The sequence below is a fragment of the Corythoichthys intestinalis genome, chromosome 15 (genome assembly GCF_030265065.1).
Source record: "Corythoichthys intestinalis isolate RoL2023-P3 chromosome 15, ASM3026506v1, whole genome shotgun sequence".
Lineage (NCBI taxonomy): Eukaryota > Metazoa > Chordata > Actinopteri > Syngnathiformes > Syngnathidae > Corythoichthys > Corythoichthys intestinalis.
This window is the reverse complement of record NC_080409.1, coordinates 52,189,283-52,209,055: the sequence shown is the minus strand read 5'-3', so window position 1 is coordinate 52,209,055 and position 19,773 is coordinate 52,189,283. Positions and strand designations below refer to the sequence as shown.

At 37.1% G+C, this 19,773-nt stretch overlaps 2 protein-coding genes across 3 annotated transcripts in view; both read left to right on the top strand.

Annotated features, from left to right (window-relative positions):
- The first annotated feature begins 182 nt into the window (after nt 1-182).
- On the top strand, nt 183-12,430 carry rsad2 (radical S-adenosyl methionine domain containing 2). Its single transcript, XM_057860218.1, has 6 exons — nt 183-701; nt 766-927; nt 6,722-6,951; nt 7,034-7,183; nt 11,124-11,156; nt 11,319-12,430. The coding sequence occupies exons 1-6, from the start codon at nt 380-382 to the stop codon at nt 11,481-11,483; spliced, it is 1,062 nt and encodes a 353-aa protein (XP_057716201.1). The 5' UTR covers nt 183-379; the 3' UTR covers nt 11,484-12,430.
- Nucleotides 12,431-15,638: 3,208 nt separating this feature from the next.
- The window catches only part of rnf144aa (ring finger protein 144aa), a 66,002-nt gene continuing 61,867 nt past the window's right edge, over nt 15,639-19,773 (top strand). The window contains exon 1 of one of the 2 annotated variants that reach the window (XM_057859062.1): nt 15,639-16,208. Coding sequence is in view for 1 of the 2 variants with exons in the window: in XM_057859061.1 (XP_057715044.1) it covers nt 15,695-15,759 (65 nt within the window). In the remaining variant the exon portion in view is untranslated. The remainder of the gene's footprint in view (nt 16,209-19,773) is intronic. The other variant, XM_057859061.1, reaches the window with a different exon arrangement.

The following is a 19,773-nucleotide window of genomic DNA, read 5'->3' as shown; positions in this document are numbered from 1 at the left end:
TTTTTTTTAAAATTGAAAACAATCTGTGATGGATTGAAGGCACGAAGCGCGAAGTAGCGAGGGATATGTATATGGATATATGTGTATGTATGTATATGCATGTATATACTGTATGTGTATGTATGCATGTAAATATGTATGTACGTGTATATATATATATATATATATATATATATATATATATATATATTGTATATATACAGTACAAGCCTGGCTCACTTGCCTACAGAATATTTTGGTGTAGTGCACACTTTCTTCCGTACCCCTAACTAAGTTTCATTTTCATTGTTGATAAACAGAAACTATGAAGCTGATCAGCTGATCTTCCCGGGCTCTATTTAAGCAGCAGAGCTGAGGCTATCATCATTACCACTCTATAATGAGACACCTGTTAGAAATGGACGTATCCTCTTTGCTTACAGCTCCTTTGCTGTTGGTACAGCTCTGCGTCGTCACCATCGTCTCCTTTTTGAACAAACTATGGGACAGATCCTCCCGGACTGCTGCAGCCTGCACAGAACTGGGTTTCGACGTCAGTGCCAACAAAGCCAGTCGGAATGCCGTGACTCCAACCAGTGTCAACTACCATTTTACACGCCAGTGTAACTACAAGTGTGGCTTTTGCTTCCATACAGCAAAAACATCATTTGTGTTGCCACTGGAGGAAGCGAAGAGGGGTCTCAAACTCCTCAGGGATTCTGGTAAATGAGATGTTTTGGCTATGTGTCACTTTGCGAGAATGTTTTATTGAAATCTGTCTCTTAGGTATGGAGAAGATCAATTTCTCTGGAGGAGAACCATTTCTACATGAAAAAGGGGAGTTTCTCGGAAAGTTGGTCCAATACTGCAAAGAAGATTTGCAACTTCCAGGTGTCAGCATCGTCAGCAATGGGAGCATGATCAAGGAGAAATGGTTCCAGAAATATGGTAAATATGCTAATCCTGGAGCAGTATAGTGTTTTGGTGAACAGGTCTGCTTCACACTTCAGGCTTCCTGTGTGGACTTCCCTCTTCCTACCATGTAGCCTACAGGGTGACGCAAAAAACGGGAACTTTTTACCAATCCAATAAAACCAAGAGTAATGGAAGAAAAAGTATTTTATTCATAGTAATTGTAACTTTATCAACATATCATTTGAAGGGAACCACGGATAGAAGGACATGTAGTTCTTAAAAGATAAATCTTAGTACAAGTTATAATAATTTGATAGTAAAATTCCTCTTAATATTTTCGTTTCAATAAAACTTATCAAATTATTTTAACTAGTAGGTCGCCATTGTTGTTGACGTCGCAGGGCGGTGACGTCACATGGCCAAGCTGCCGAAATTCCACGTGTCACTCTTTAAAAAAAAAAAAAAAAAAGTGTCACTCTTTAGTTATGTAAGGTAATGATGTAAATTACGGCTGTCAAACGATAAAAACATTTTAATCGAGTTAATCACAGCTTAAAAAATAATTATTCGTAATTAATCGCAGTTCAAACCATCTATAAAATATGCCATGTTTTTCTGTAAATTATTGTTGGAATGGAAAGATAAGTCACAAGACAGATATATACATTCAACATACTGTACATAAGTACTGTATTTGTTTATTATAACTAAATCAACAAGCTGGCATTAACATTAACATTCTGTTAAAGCGATCCATGGATAGAAAGACTTTTAGTTCTTAAAAGATAAATGTTATTACAAATTATAGAAATGTTATATCAAAACCCGTCTTAATGTTTTCGTTTGAATAAAATTTGTAAAAATTTTCAATCAAAAAATAAACTAGTAGGTCGCCATTGTTAATGTCAATAATTACACAATTCTCATGGTCATAAAATCAGTCGTACCCAAGCGCCAGCTGAGGGCGACAAAACTCCAAAAAAACACAAGTAACAAGTGCACATGCCCCTGTGCTGTCATTTTAATATGTTTGAGTGGGGCATGTGCGTTAATTGCGTCAAATATTTTAACGTGGTTAATTTAAAAAATTAATTACCGCCCGTTAACGCGATAATTTTGACAGCCCTAATTCATATCTCTCAAAAAATCTTCAATCTGCATAATGAGGCCCTATTCCCACACAGTTAAACAACAATGCAAAGAGCACTGACATTCACAAATTCACAGTCAAAATAGATATGCAAAATACACATAAAATTTACCCAGACTTTGGTCAACCTTTATTTAAACATTTTAGCAACTCGTTTAGCTCAACAAATACACTGGATGGCAATATTTAATCACAATATACAAACTATGATGCTTAGAGCAATTATCAGGGTTTAGCGATAATTAACAAAAACACTAAGTACAAACAAAAGGGCAGGGGTTCAAACAAAAAGCATTAAAACCTATGGGTCGTTTACATGGTGACTCTCCGAGAATACGAAAAATTTCAAATTTGCATTTGCATTTGCGTCTCTATTTGAACTATGTCGCAATTCCACATGAAAACGATTTAGTATTCATGCCAGGCCCTAGGGGGCAGTGCAGATTTACAGGGCGACAGAGAATGATGCACTTTGACCCCACCAAGCTCCCTCAGCCCGGAAAAAAATATGCCCGCTCACTCGAAGCATGTCATTTTTCTTTTGTTCAAAAATTGGAACGTTCAACATATTTAATTCAAAAATATTATTAAAACAGTAAATTAAAGCCGACATTCCGCCATATTTGCTGTTTTTAATGTTTAGTAGCACCGCTGTGCACGCCCAATGTGACGTGTACGAGTGCTGACGTTAACGGCGCGGTTTCGCGCCGCAGGAGCCTTTGATATGCATGCCGAGGAAGCCCCCCATCAACCCTCCGCAATTGGATTCTTCCACTTTGGAGGCAGGATTCAGAATTTTTTGTCTTCGCCTTCCGTCTTCACCGACGCCTTATGCACGCGAGGCGAGTCCGCTACTCAGTCATTGCATTTTTGTGTCGCGGAGTCGCCATGTAAACTTACTCTAACAGGGGATCTGAACATGAGGGCTTTGGCGTACGAAAAGACATCGACATGCTGATAGACACTAGGATAGACATGGAATCGACATTTAGAAAAACAATGACCGAACAAGAACAGACATTACATGGGGAACTTAGATACAGACATGGGGTAACAAGACAATGAGACACAGGTGGTTGATACAAGAGGCAGCGGATTGGTTATGACACAAGAAGCAGGCCACAATATGTGAAATCCTTGGAAAAGAAACACCAGGGCAAAATACTAACAAAATTCAACTCAAGGCATGACAATAAGGGCTACATAAAGGAGAAGAAAAAAAAAAAAAACCTACAAGAATACAGTCGTACTGCATGGCGCAAGCAGACGAACAACCAATCACGCACACCTCACGCCAATATGGATTGGCCAATCAGCCCACTATGCATGTATTTTGGGATGTGGGACGACATGCAAAAAAACAATGCAGCCGACAGCCGCTACAAACAACGCCGACGTTGCTAAATACTAGCCTGCACGTTGCTACGTTGGTAGCAGGTAGCGTCTGATGCGTCTCATGGAGATCACATGTATGTTGAACTAGATGCAAATGACAGAGTCAGCGGCGTTAGTAAACAGCCGCCATCTTAAAGCAGTAGAGCACTAAGCGCTAATAAAGAGCGCTAAGCACAAATAAATAAGATTAACGGTCACTAGCTCACATAACGTTAGCCCTGCGGAGGGCTAGGTTTCTATTAATTATGACCACTGTCGATGCGTGGCTAACGTGTCTTACATACAGGCTTTAACATAACATAGTGTTGTGGAGTGATGAGGGTGTAAAATAAAAACTTAATAATGCTAACTATCAATTTTAGCTCAGTAGTCATTGCTGGATAAAACACCAAGTAGCACTGGTCCCTAATGTGCTCCAATACAGCCTGTATCATACATTTATTTTGAACACTGCAAAAACAGTTTAGACTAACTTAAAACTTAACTAGAACTTAAAAATGGCTTGACACAAATAGAAATTCAATTGAAACACGTGGGAAAAAATCCTAACTTTTAAGTGATGTGTGTTATCAAGCGTAACAGCATTTTTAGGTAAGAAATATATATATATTCATTTTTTTTCTAATAAGATCTAAAGGTTTTTTGAGTGAAAGCAGTGAATTAGTCTTTTTTTTAATTCTAGTTACATCTGAGATGCAATTGTTGTCTGTTTTCAACAATATACATCGAAAATAAAGACATTGATTGACTGAAAATGGTTCTAGATTAGATGAAATGTATTGTTTTCTCATGTATATTTAAAATTGCTCTTCACTTAAAAATATATTTCTTTCATCCGATTACTCGATTAATCGATAGAATTTTCAGTCGATTACTCAATTACTAAAATATTCGATAGCTGCACCCCTAATGCAAACACTGCACAACAAGGCCGGAGCCTGGGATCAAACACTTGATTTCAGAGCTGTGAGGTCGACGTGCTAACCACTCCGTGCTGTGCCACCGTCTCCCAGTTATCAAATGTATATGGCGGAAAACACAGACAAGACTGAAAAAGCAGTTTCTGCTTTTGCACTCCTCTTTAAAAGAAACTGCTGTATTTGAAGCCAAAACAACTGTTGTGTTTGATAGGACAACATGTGTATATGCTGCCATAGCAGATTCACGGAGCATTAAGCCCCCGAACTATTTTTAATTTGTCCGTTTTACCCTGAAAGCCCCCGTTTACAGATGTTGCGCAACCGCTTTTGTTTCAACCCAGCCATAAAACGAAGGTAATTAATTATATTAATAATTCAAAATGTCTGTCGTTTTTAGCTTAGAATCATTAATTGATGTCTCATATTTTGTTTTAAAAAAAAGACTTTAAAAAACTATTCACACACATATTTTAAACTTTTAAACAAATTATGTCACAATGGAAAAAATGGCGTCTGCAAAAAAGTCACGGATATCTACCTCATAACTATCGCTTAATTGTATTTTTTTTGTTACTGTCGCATTTTCTAGATATGTTAGATGATAAATAATCGACCCAAACAAAAAAATGGAGGGAAAAAAAAAACGTTTAAAAGGGTAAATATATGAAAAAGAAACTCTCGACCACTACTTGATGTCTGCGATTTCTGCATCGCGACCCTTGTTAAATTACCATGTTTCACCCATCAAATCCCAAAAAATCCAGCTGTGGCCATTCACAGCTGTGTCTTGACACTCAGTGATACATGCTACCTGGAGTTTTTGGATCAAAACAAGGTAAGCACTCGATAATATCTCGTTAAAGTCATGGCGTCTGTAATTCTGTTCTCGCGTGCTCTCGCCTCCAGATGGGGTTTTGCTGTTTAAAAAACGTTCTTTTTGTAAATGCCCTCCTGTTCAAAATGTTTATTCCCCCAGAAAATTGAGAATTTAAGCTTTCCAATGATGTATCACACATGCATATCGGACAATTTTGAAAGCTGGCTAAATTGGGGGTCTCAGAGCGGAACTTCAAGTCACCTGAGTGTTTTCCGCTCTACTCACGTGACGTCACAGCCACGCCCCCGCGCCATGTTGTCCGTATACTCGTCATGTTAATGCATTAGCGCTTCGTAAATTCCTCCTATTATGGCGTGTTTTTCTGCTCGTTAACATTAATAATCAAAATGGTGAAGTCGTGTGTGGCGGTCGGTTGCAAAAACAGAGAAGATAGACGGAGAGACTGGAAGTTTTACCGTATTCCGAGAGACCCGGAGAGGAGACCGAGATTGACTGCTGCAATTCGACGAGAAAACTGGGCTCCAAACGACTACCACAGATTATGTAGTAGTCATTTTATATCTGGTAAGATGCATTTAATATATATTTAGAGGGTTTTGGGCTGACAACCACAATTAAGATCATTGCTAGGCTAATCGCCGACAACATACACTCAGATGTTGTGAATGAACTACCTGAAAATATATAATTATAAGGGGATAATAAGACAGTTGTCATACAATTAATTTACAATTTCACTATTGAGGTCAAAAGCCAAAAAATACATTCAACTAGGGACAATCTGGAGTAGTGCTATCGCACTTCATATTCATTACATATTACATATGTATGTAGTGAGAGTGCTATCGCTAAACCATATAAACATTAAAAGCCCTAGCTCCATATACAAGTGACATGAAATACATTAGACTTGACAGTGGATGTTAGCAAGAACAAAAGATTTTGAATTGAAAATTTCGTAACTCACCTTCCCGAGCACAAGATTCCTGGCGAATTTTCGTTTCCGCGGACCTGTTTCATCCAACCAGCAACGAAGTATTTATAAGCCTCCAAGCTCTTAAAGTTTTTCAGACTTTCGTGAGAATAGGCTGATTTTGTGTGGACAAGATAGTTGTAAATATCAGGGTCAGGCAAAGACGGCGAAGACCGCAGGTCGAAAAACATCGATTTAGGCATCAAATATGGATCTGGCGAATGGATAAACTGAAGCTTTTCCACATAACACCTTTTATGCAACGCATCCAATGAGTTTACGGCGTCAGATAACACCGGGGCTTCCATGAATTGCTCTATAACTTGCACGACTAATTGAAAACAATGAGAATAGGTCTAAAAAATATGGACAATATGGCGGCCGGATACAGCGACACGTCATTTTGTGACGTAGGTGAGTAGGGTCTATACATAGCATGGTGAATCAATACTTTCACCACATTAATTACTAATCAAAACATGCTGTTTTCTGTATTACACTTGACAGTTAGTGGTCCATGTCTCACATGATCTGACCTTCTTCTGTTAAAGGTGACCATCTCGACATCTTGGCCATATCTTGTGACAGTTTTGAGGAAACCACCAACCAGCTGATCGGCCGAACTCAAGGCAGGAAGAGCCACCTGGACAATCTCTATAAGATCCAGAGCTGGTGTCAACAATATAAAGTGGCCTTTAAAATCAATTCTGTCATCAACACTTTCAACGTGGACGAGGACATGACAGAACACATCATTCAGCTCAACCCAGTCCGATGGAAGGTATTGATGCGAATTTAAACAGACTGTTTACCTTCATCATGGTGTTGATTCTCAATCTTATTTTTTACCTGGTGTACTTTAGGTGTTTCAGTGCTTGTTGATTGACGGTGAGAATGTAGGCGAAAAAGCCCTGAGAGAAGCTGAGCGCTTTACCATTAGCGACCAGCAGTTTCAGGAGTTTCTGGACAGACACAGCAGCGTCTCATGTCTGGTTCCAGAGTCCAATGAAAAGGTACAATAGTATTGATATTATCAGACATTGGCATAATAATGAATTTATTGATTGGTACAAGTAGAATGGAATTGAATGGATTATTCGTAAAACCACTGAGGCCAAATGGAGTGTAGCAACTTTTCAGGATGTTCAAAATGTCCCCACCGACTTTTAAGCAACCTTATTTGCATTATTATAAAGATACAGATCTTAGCTTGGTTTGGGGACATTTCGGCGACAATAACAGGTCACATCCTGTTGATTTGGGGACATTTTGAGGACAAGTCCAGGTCATATCAGGTCATTTGGGGACATTTGGGAGGTGTGTTCTGGTCATATCAGGTCATTTGGGGGCCGTGTCCTGGTCATATCAGGTCAATTGGGGACATTTTGGGGGCGTGTCCTGGTCATATCAGGTTATTTGGGGTCATTTGGGGGACACGTCTTAATGATATCTGGTCATTTCCTGTCTATTTGGGGACATTGCTTTTTTTGCCATTGAAAATATAGGAAAAAATTTGGAAGTCCATGGCCGTCAATGGCATTGACTTACATAGGCGTCGATAGAATCCAAGTACATTGGCATCAATAGAATGGACAAACATGCTGTCAATGGCATTAGACAAAGTAAATGTTATTGAAAATGAATGGGACATTTGGACGTACATGGCCGTCAATGGCATCCACATCCATATGCGTCAATGGAATCCAAGTACATTGGCATTAATAGAATTGACATACATGGTCATCAATGGCATCTGTCTAAATTGGCCTCAATGCAATGTTAATGCCATCGGAAATGAATGGAAAATTTGGACGTAATGAGTTCAGTTATGTAGGTAATTTAGATTGTCTTCTTAGATTTACCCCTTTCCACTTGCTGAAGGTGCCGGTCCATTTTTTTTGTCCACAAGTGCACGTTGAATTGGCTGATGACTTTACCCCCGACACCACCACCACCACCACACACATACACTCACAGCCTAGACAGAAATACAACATGCCGCCCCCCTTCGAAGAGGAGGGATGTTACAAGTTTTTTTTTTGTTTTTTTTTTTCAGCCAGCAGCAGCCACTGTAAGTAATGTAAAAAGACATCAATGTTTTGGAGGTGGGGAACACACCACTAATTTTGTTACTGAAAGGCTGACCTATGGCATTTTTTGGCATGTGGCAAGATGGATTTTGGTATATCGCATTTTTTTGTATGTAGAAAAATTGATTCTGGTATGTGAAATTTTTTTTGCTATGTGGAAAAATAGATTTTGGTATGTCACATTGTTTTTGTATATAGCAAAATGGATTTTGGTATGTGACAATTTTTTGGTATATGGCAAAAAAGATTATGGTATGTGCCATTTTTTTGGTATGTGGCATTTTTTGGCATGTGGCAAAATGGATTTTGGTATGTCGCATTTTTTGGTATGTGGCAAAATAGATTTTTTTATTTGGCATTATTTTTTGGTATGTGGCATTTTTATTTGCTATGTGGCAAAATGGATTTTGTATGTGGAATTTTTTTGGTATGTGGCATTTTTTGGCATGTGGCAAAATGGATTTTGGTATGCCGCATTGTTTTTGTATATAGCAAAATTGATTTTGTTATGAGACAATTTTTTGGTATGTGGCAAAAAAGATTATGGTATGTGGCATTTTTTTTTGGTATGCGGCATTTTTTTAGTATGTGGCATTTTTTGGTATGTGGCAAAATGGATTTTGGTATGTGGCATTTTTTTGGTATATGGTATTTTTTGGGCATGTGGCAAAATGGATTTTGGTATGTCGCATTCTTTTTTTTTGGGTGTAACAAAATTGATTTGGTATGTGGCATTTTTTTGGTATGTAGCAAAATGGATTTTGGTATGTGGCAAAATAGATTTTTGTATTTGGCATTTTTTTTTGGTATGGGCATTTTTATTTGGTATGTGGAATTTTGTTGGTATGTGGCATTTTTTGGCATGTGGCAAAATTGATTTGGTATGTGGCATTTTTTGGTATGTAGCAAAATGGATTTTGGTATGTGGCAAAATAGATTTTTGTATTTGGCATTTTTTTTTGGTATGGGCATTTTTATTTGGTATGTGGAATTTTGTTGGTATGTGGCATTTTTTGGGCATGTGGCAAAATGGATTTTGGTATGTGGCATTTTTTGGTATCTGGCAGAATAGATTTCTGTATTTGGCATTTTTTTATTATTATTTTTTTTTTTTGGTATGTGGCATTTTTATTTGGTATGTGGCCAAATGGATTATCTACGTGGCATTTTTGTTTTTTTGGTATGTGGCATTTTTTGGCATGTGGCAAAAAGGATTTTGGTATGTCGCATTTTTTTTTGTATACAGCAAAATGGATTTTGGTATGTTACAATTTTTTGGTATGTGGAAAAAAAGATTATGGTATGTGGCATTTTTTTGGTATGCAGCATTTTTTAGTATGTGCCATTTTTTGGCATGTGGCAATATGGATTTTGGTATGTGGCATTTTTTTGGTATGGCATTTTTTATAGTATGTGGTACTTTTTGGGCATGTGGCAAAATGGATTTTGGTTTGTGGCATTCTTTTTTGGTGTGTAACAAAATGGATTTTCGTATGTGGCACTTTTTTGGTATGTAGCAAAATGGATTTTGGTATGTGGCATTTTTTTGGTATGTGGCAAAATAGATTTTTGCATTTGGCATTTTTTTTGGTATGGGCATTTTTATTTGGTATGTGGCATTTTTTTGGTATGTGGCATTTTTTGGCATGTGGCAAAATGAATTTTGGTATGTGGCATTTTTTGGGCATGTGTCAAAATGGATTTTGGTATGTTGCATTCTTTTTTTTGGTGTGTAATAAAATGGATTTTGGTATGTGGCATTTTTTTTTGGTATGTGGCAAAATGTATTTTGGTATGTGGCATTTATTGGTATGTTGCAGTATAGATTTTTGTATTTGGCATTTTTTTTTTTTTTTTTGGTATGTGGCATTTTTATTTGGTATGGGGCAAAATGGATTTTGTATGTGGCATTTTTTTGGTATGTGGCATTTTTTAGCATGTGGAAAAATGGATTTTGGTATGTGTCATTTTTATTTTTTTTTGTATATGGTCTTGTGCAGCCCATGCACGTCCATGCTATTGACGGCTATGCATGTCCAAATTTTCCATTCATTTTAAATGGCAGAAAAACATGTGTGGCTGTGGAAAATAATGTACATGCAGATTATGCTGTTGTATCGTCCCTACCAATGTTGAGACCAAACATAGACCCTTGACTTTTTGTCTATCGAACAAAAAAATGATTAATTTAATGTTCATTTTGCCCAGAGTTGAATACTCATCCATTTACTGTATTTATAGTCTTAACCTCAATAGCTTCACGTTTGAGCTGGAACCTATCAAAGCTGATATAGGCCAAGAAGCCGGGAACGCCCTGACATGCAACCAGTTCATTGTCTTGTTGGTTATACGTAAATGGTTACAGTTGGTGGTTAAAATAGTTGTGTGTTATTAAATTCATGGTTTGACTGGTTTGACTGACAACCATTTCAGGGTGGAGCCTGCCTCCTCATAGTTAGCTGGGATAGGCTCTGGGGAGAAATGCTACGTGAGAAAGCAGGGGCGTAGGTTTGGTCTCAACATTAGTCATCATCATCATCATCGGCGGGGGGACGATATAACAAAATAATGTACACTTTTTGCTGGGGATGGTATGTAGTGTTATGTCCCTACCGTCCCTATGCAAACCTATGTTCTTGTGAGAATGTCCAGATAAGTCCTGTTTTACCGCAAAAGTGACTTGCAAAGAGTACTAAGGTGTAAAAATGAGTGTATATGCTTGTTTCTCTATATGCTCTATATATCAGTTAAGGCAATTCTTACAAGAAATAGAATTATAGAAAACTAGAGGATGCATATTTTGTATGTTTGTAGTCTAACGTGATATTATTACACGAATGTAATATTGGTTTTGTCTTCACAGATGAGGAATTCTTACTTGATCTTGGATGAATATGTAAGTTCCCACATAACATGTCTGATGACATCATTTACTCAAGACTCATTTACTACACTGAATCATTTTGAGTTTTAGTTGATGGAATTGTTTTATGTACTGTACCCCAGATGTTTAGCAGTGAGGCATTTCACAGTTGTTTTTGTCCCTTCTCTCTGCCAGATGCGTTTCCTGGACTGTCGAGAGGGTCGAAAGGACCCATCCAAGTCCATCCTTGATGTTGGCGTGAGCGCTGCCATCAGTTTTAGCGGATTTGATGAGAAAATGTTTCTTAAAAGGGGAGGGAAGTATGTGTGGAGCAAAGCTGATATGAAGCTTGATTGGTGACATTTTACCACTCAGGGATTTTGAATTGTGTATATTTGGATGTGAGTAATTTTCGTCTTTTTTTTATCCTTGTGACTTTTATTGCTTTTTGTGTATATCACTGTTGAGGTGGTTGCAGCTCAACGTTGCATTCGTAGGAAGAATTGACGGAGAATAAGTTGTCTTTTAGCCAAAACTTGGCGTATTTAATTTCCATTGACATGCGGATACATCCTCTCTCATTGCTGTCTTCACAGGCAATCCCACGAATCAAAGTCATCAAAGTCAAACACAAAGAAGTAATAAAAGTAGCACTTTAGACAGTTAAGTCCCATCCTGCCATCTTGTGGCGAAAAGATAATATGTCAATATTAACAAGCAATAGGAACATTATTTCAACATCAACTGAGGACACATTTATGAATACAAAACATTTCCTCCACCATTTCTCTCAACAATCACAATCTTAATTGTCTGCCTTATGCAGGTGCTTTCTTTCCAACGTAGGGTATAGACTCAATAGAATGAAACCAGTGTTAATGATTTTGTTTTCTTTAATATGCATTTATATTAAATATATTATTGAACCATCTTCCTTCTTTTTGAAAAAAAGACAGTAAATGCAACTGTCTTTTTGGCATGTTGAAATACCGTTTGATCCTGGCTGGTTGCTCCCCAGATGCTGCAAATTTCCCAAGTTTTTTTTCAACGTCACGGGCGTGATTTGTTGGTCCAGCTTTTCAGTGCATCGACATATCTCCAACTCTTTCAAATGACATTAAATTTTTATCAACAACATGCAATTCTTGGGATTTGTTCTGTAAATGAATTTATGCATATTATTATTTTATTTTATGCTGTAATGTCCGTACCTATGTACGGTCCCTGTAAGAGACGCTGGGACTGGAGAGCTGGTGACCGAAAAGTGTCATTGCATGAAATTGACTTTCATATGTGTATATATATATATATATATATATATATATATATATATATATGTGTATATAGATATATAGATATACGGCAACAAAAATGAATGAAATGAACAAAAAAATATATTTTTATAATGGGTCAAAATTATTTTTCGAACAGATCATGAGACTAGCACCCTAGACGGTCATTTGCTTTGCATATAATTTTCAAAAAAAAAACAAAAAAAAAAATTAGGGGAGGGCAATTTTATTTTTCAAATCATTTATTTCTTTGATTGAAAATATTTTTTATTTTTGATTGAAGCAACTTTTTTTGGGATTGAATGATTTAGACACAAATGTCCAACCCATAATATGGCCCAAACACAAAAAGGATCGCTCCAATCAAAGAAAACATTTTCAATGAAAAAAATTTAAGTGTTCAAATGCAAATTTTTCAATCTCAAATATTTTTTCGCATTCAAAAAGGTTTTCTATGATTGAAATGTTTCTTTTTTTGATTGCAGTAATTTTTTTCTTTTGAAAATATACATTTTTATCGAAGCAACAACTTATTTTTTGATTGAATAATAAAGACAAAAACGTCACAGCCAAAATGTGGCCCCAAAACAAATCAACATTACTTCAATCAAAAAAGTTGCTTCAATAAAAAAAAAAAAAAAAAAAAAAAAAAAAAAAAAAAAACTTGACTCCAATCAAAAAAAAAAAATCAAAGAACAATAGCTTTCACATGCATTTTTTCAAATTTATTTTTGCATTCAAACACATTTTTTTATTTAAGGGACTTTTTGTTTTTTAATTGAAAATATATATTTTGATCAAAGCAACTTTTTTTTTTTTTTTTTTGAAGCAACTTTTTTTTGATTGAATAATAAAGACACAAATCTACCTCCATATGGCTCCGCCAAGGGGATACAATTTTTGACTGGGGTAACTACATTGGCACGACACCGGCGGGCGTACCATATTCAATGGTTGACGATCTTGGCGAAAAGTATTGCTGAAGCAGCCTGATTTAGAATTCCCATCAAGCATGATGGGAGACAAAAAACGCTCATTGTCAACTTATTATTATAAATATTCTTTTAAGTTAATTTTATTGCTGACACTGCATTTCGGGGCCATCAACATGTTGTGCCCCCCCCTGCCCCAAAAGTCAAACTCCGCCTATGGGTATATGTAATATTCAGGGGTGAAAGTGGGCCAGAGCGGTCAGGAACGCAGTTCCAGTAAAAGATTCAGGGCCAGAACGCAGTTCCAGTATAAAATTCAGGGCCAGAATGCTATTGCCGTATAAGATTCAGGGCAGCAATGCTGTTCTGGTACACGGTGCTTTGATTCCGAAAATATGACAGCAACTGTCAAAACGCTATGTAATAAAAAAACAAACAAAATAAAAAAAAAACTATTGATAAGCTGCCACACATGCATTTCAGCTCCCAGAAAAAAACAATCTACCAACATCAGATTTACATGAACAAGTGTTAACAACAAGATTATAATAAAGTGCTTGTGTAGCGCAATCCGTTTCCACCAATATGTATCATTTTTATTTCATTCCACGGACGGCATGGAGGTTTCCCGAGCTGCTGCAGTTATCTGAGTCTGACGATGATGAGCAGCAAAGCAAAACGCCTGGACTCATTTATCCTTTCAATTGGCTGACATACTGACATGTGATCAGCAGAGATGGTTAGCTCTGATTGGTTCAAATGTACATGTTTTCTGGAACAGCAACAACCACAAAAAAAAAGCTTGTTGAATTGATGCGACAAAAAGGGCAATGCAACAGAAAATGGATCAAATCTTTAAGAGCAACGAAAGAGTTAAGGAGGCTTATTTATCATATTTAGTTTTATATACTATGATGGGGAGGTTCAGAACATCTTAGCTGTCAATGTGCACTTTGGACTTATATTTGTTCATTTATGTTAGGCTACTTATCCATTTCCTTATGATTTAAAAAAGTCAATGTTTGAGCGATCTTCAAAATATATTCCATTTCACTCTGCATAATATAAGTCATTTATACTTATTTTTCTGAATGTATGTTACTTATATCTTTATTATTTAAAAAAAAAAAAAAGGAAATGTTTACATTAATTTCAATTTTAATATATGTCCTATGCTCTTAAGTAGTTAAAATTGAGATTTTGCATGTAGTATGTGAGGCAATGAGGAAAAATAAAAATTTGGGGTTATTGCAGTTTTTGTTAACTTTTATTTGGCAAATCATTGAAAAAAATACCATTTTGAATGAAAATCAGTTTTTGTATGTGTTATAGAAATAACTGCTAAAACATTTTTCTTTGCATTTCAGTAGTTTAAGAGGTCTGACCGCCACCCCCCCCCCCCCCCCCCCAAAAAAAAAAAAAAAAAAAAGAAAGATATCAATAAATAAATCAAAGTTCTGGCTCCGTGGCTACCTTCATGTCGGGGAGTTCCATGTGTTGTGCCGAAAAATAGCCGCCCTGCGTGAAATGTCCCCCCCTGACGGGAACGCTTATTTATAACGCTTTATTGAGTGTTTATTTGATTTATTTGTTAATTATTTTATTATTGAGCGCCCACACGTCACTCGTACAGCCTTTTCTTACCAATCGATGGACATGGAAACGATTTTCTTGGATTGTGAATGTATGTATTATTTTACTCTGCTTGAACTAATAAATGTCATACTTGTGTGATTGTCATTCAGATATGGTCGTGAAAACCTGTAGACTAATACATTTCTTTTCAAAGATGGGTTATGTGGCCCAGTCCACGATTTGTTACTAAAATAAAGTACTAGTATTTTGTCTCATTTATTTATTTAAAACTGATTTTACAGTCGTAAATCCATTGCTGCAATGCGTCCATGACAACATTTGATGTTTTCACCACAATAATGCGTTATAAATGAGCGTTCCCGTCAGGGGGTACATTTCACGCGGGGCGGCTATTTTTCGGCACAACACCTGTTGTTGTAAGAAATTCTAGCTACTTTCACCCCTGGTAATATTCATCCATACATGAGCTCTTCTTTAACCTGGGCTCACTCAAGATAAGAACAAGTAACTTATTGAATTGAATACAACAGTTATTAACATTAAAAGGTTTTACCAAATCAGAAATTTACAGTACTTGAGTCGCTTTTGTTCGTCTCTCACGGAAAACAAAACCACGTGACCACGAGGCGACTGGCGGTAGCGCAAAATGTGACCAGCAGGGGGCAGTGTGGTTGGTTTAAAAATAGCTGCCAAGTGTTTGCTGTAAGCCTCCTCTAAGCTGCAAACAGGAAGCTTCTCCGGCACATCGACTATGGCGTCCCAGCAGTGGGTTCATTTCCTATGGAGGTTGGCAGCAGCACAATCGACGGCTGAGAGGTAAACGCACCGCCTCTTTCCTTCGTTTCCTCCCTCCTTTACCAAGCACCAGGACGGACGTTTGCATGTCGCAGACATTGCGCACTCTTGACGGAACCGAAACCCGCTGCTGTTTTCACAAATAAGCCTGGCACACAAGAAAAAAAAAAAAAAAACGAGCATAGGAGGCTTCTTTCCTATCTGCCAAGAGTCGCTATAATATTAAGGGGCCGTTTTGTTGCTTTTGGAGACGACTGCTTTCCGGTACCGTTGTTGCTCGGCCGGGCACGGAAGGAACATGGATGGGCTTAAGCCTGCCTGAAATAACCCCACAAACATTCATCTCACTCGGTTGACTGGACGTGCTTCCCAACCCCCTCCTAAATCCAATTCAGGAAACCTATCTTCACGTTCACCTCCTGCCGCTGCTGAGGTTCATCCATCAAGACGGCGTCAACACCGGGAGCCAGGTAAGGTGTACATGTTGATGTTGCACTGCAATGTTTTACATCTCACTGACCCACCCCCCTTCATCTCAACAACAATGACATCATATCATGTAGGTTTTGCTGCATTTATTGCTGAACTCAGCCTTACATCTGACGTTTATTCTTCTAAAGGTCACTTAATGGTCTACTAGTTCCATTTTGTAGAACCAGACGGGGACCTCAGGGCGTACTGACATTATAGACATGCCAATGAAAAGCAACTTCACATTCCAGTGGTCAGGGATGTGTGGGTACATGACTACCGCCTCATCTTGTTGTTCTATCTACTGTTTTCTTAAAGCGGTCTTCACACTTCATGACACATAATCTATTCTTAACTGAATGTTACATCATGAAATCATGGGTGTGTGTTTACTACTCTATTCGTTAGCTTGTTCTCAAGACGACCAAGCCGTCACTCTCCACTTATATCAATTAGGGGTGTGACAAAATATCGAAATGGTGATATATCGTGATACTTTGCATCCCAGAAGGTTATTGATATGTTCATGCCACAGACGTTATAACCTATTGACATGACATGGGAAACGGGGCCGATCCGTAGGGGGCCTATTTTCAAAAACTTTAAATATTTTCAAAACCAAAGCTGCTACTGAAGTAAAACCAAAACAGGCACCTACCTTAGCCATATATGAGTCTCCATGAGCAGCGGCATCCAAAAATTCAAAGTCATTCCCTTATAAAATCCTGATTAATTGTTTTTTATATAAGTATAACAAAACTTAAAATGGCTATGAAATTCTCATATTTCACACTAGATACACAAAAATCACCAAATGCAGAGATAATCACCTATATTTTCAGGATCAATAGCAATATTTAACATATACAAGTTTTTGCCCAAAATAGCAACTTACATTTTTTTCAACAGCTAATAAATCACTCAATTTTCACATCAGAAACTTAATACTTGAAGAAAACATGCAGAATCAATTATAAATAATTTATTAACAGATTATTGATAAATTTTATATGCAATCACAACTTATTACAGAATAGAATAGCCCTTTATTGTCATTATGCAGTTGTATAGTTAGTTACATAGTTGTAGTGAATGAGGCTAGCGGCCGCTTGACATAAACAGATCGTTTCTGATGAAAATTCTTGCGAATAAATGCTTAAATCCCTGAATTCTTCATAGATATGGACGTAAAACAGTCTCGATTTTTGGTTAAAAGCAAAGAAACCGTGAAGTTAGCGTTTATTTTACGTAAATATGTTGAAGCACAATGCTACTCTGTTAGCGAATAAGGCTAGCGGCCGCCTGACGTAAACGGAGCTTTTCTGGTGAAAATTCTTGTGAATAAATGCTTAAATCCCCAAATTCTTCATAGATATGGACGTAAAACCGTCTCGATTTTTGGTTAACAGCAAAGAAAAGGTGTAGCCAGCATTTATATTACGCAAATATGTTGAAGTACAATGCTACTCTGTTCGCAAATGAGGTTAGCAGCCGCCTGATGTAAACAGAGCTTTTCTGGCAAAAATTCTAGTGAATAAATGCTTAAATCCCCAAATTCTTCATAGATATGAAGAAAACAGTAAACGTAAAACAGTCTCGATTCTTGGTTAAGAGCAAAAAAACGTGCATTTAGCGTGTATTTTACTTAAATATGGCGACCTATGATGCCAATGCAGTAGCGGCTGATTTCTTCCATTGGTGTTTTTCACAACGTTAAAAAAGGCATGTATGGTAGGAAAAATAGCATATTTACCGTGAATCCTCGAACAAATCACTCCTGAGACAATCCTTCCTGTTTGTATGCGGTACAGTTTACGTAGTTCTTCAAAAATCCAAGCTTAAAACCAGCTTGGACATGAGCATGTGCCGTCTTCGGCTGACGATTACTAAATGAAGCTCGGCCCCCTATGGTAAGGCGTGACGCAAAGAATGGCGAAGTGTCAGGTCAATAGTTATGAAGTCCATGCTCATGCCAAGTATCGAGATATTATTTTAAAAAGGTGTCAATGTTTGAAATTAAAAAAAACATCGAACAAGTTGCTACCAAAATCTACCACCGTAAAAGTGTCTTAGCTAAGTATGGCTGCCATTGACGGCGCTCGACACCCAATCCATTAAGACAAGGAAGGGCGATTGAACGTTCGTTCATTCCAAACTAAAGTATCCACGGTCACTTTCTGTACAGTTTAGGGTAGAGATGCATGATAATCTATGCAAAAATGTATTTGTTTCACTGAAGAAAGATTTATCATTTGATGAAGACCTAAAGGTCAAATTTTGGCAAGACAAAAGTTTTGTCGCCTACAGAGAATAGTGTGAAAATTGAACAAAAAATGTACTCAATTACAAAAATGTTACATAACATAAGCGAATTAAGTAGTGGTGCTGTGTGATCCAAATTTAATATTTTGTATGACTTACATGTGCTTGAAGGACTGCATCCATGCGGTTCAGCAAGGATTCATGCAATTTATTGATGAAGTCATCAGGAACATCAAAGAAAGCAGTCTTGCATGCCTCCCAGAGTTCATCAACATTAGGACATCCCTACTTACTATCCCAAATCGCTTCACAAACCGTAAAGTATATATTTCATCTAGGGCTGTCAAAATTAACGCGTTAACGGGCGGTAGTTAATTTTTTAAATTAATCACGTTAAAATATTTAACGCAATTATTGCATGCGCGGAACGACCCACTCAAGCATTGCCAATTACCAATAAGGGCGAATTGGTAAGGCAGGCATTTATTGGAGACGCGCTATTTAATGGAATAAGCGGTGGCATCTCTTCCACAACTGTTATAACTATTGTGGCAAGCGACATGGGGAAGAATAACTGGAGATGATCTTTTTCTTAACACCATGTATTGTACTCAACGCAGAGAAGATATACCATTTGCAGCACACACTGTGACTCATGGTTGCTCAAATTTCCCATCAGGCATTTGGGCAGTTAAGAACATTTAAGTCGCTACAGTATCATTTAGTGAAAGCACAACAAAAATAATATTCCTATCTCTCAAAAATAAAATAATGTTCACAAAAAGAAAAGCACTCAATGCAAAGAGATCTGGCATTCCCAATCAAAATAGCTATGCAAAATAATACTCTATTCAAACATTAAGTTTAGCTCAACAAATACACTAGATGGCAATATTTAGTCACAATATACAAACTGTCAAAATTACTATAACTTTTATCTTTTAAGAATTACAAGTCTTTCTATCCGTGGATCTCTTTCACAGAAAGAATGTTAAGGTTAACGCCGTCTTGTGGATTTATTGTTATAATAAACAAATACAGTACTTATGTACAGTATGTTGAATGTATATATCCGTCTTGTGTCTTATCTTTCCATTCCAACGTTAATTTACAGAAAAATATGGTGTATTTTATAGGTGGTTTGAATTGCGATTAATTACGATTAATTCATTTTTAAGCTGTGATTAACTCGATTCAAAATTTTAATCGTTTGACATCCCTAATTTCATCATAATGATGCTACATGGCATCCAGACTTCTGAAAAGAAGGAAACAAAAAAACATAGCACAGCAGTAGTTGAA

Excerpts from the sequence above, each read along its gene's own strand:
- rsad2 (XM_057860218.1), top strand. The coding sequence starts at position 380 with ATGAGACACCTGTTAGAAATGGACGTATCCTCTTTGCTTACAGCTCCT. Across the intron at positions 7,184-11,123 it reads TTCCAGAGTCCAATGAAAAG|ATGAGGAATTCTTACTTGAT; the intron begins GTACAATAGTAT and ends TTGTCTTCACAG. Across the intron at positions 11,157-11,318 it reads ACTTGATCTTGGATGAATAT|ATGCGTTTCCTGGACTGTCG; the intron begins GTAAGTTCCCAC and ends TCTCTCTGCCAG.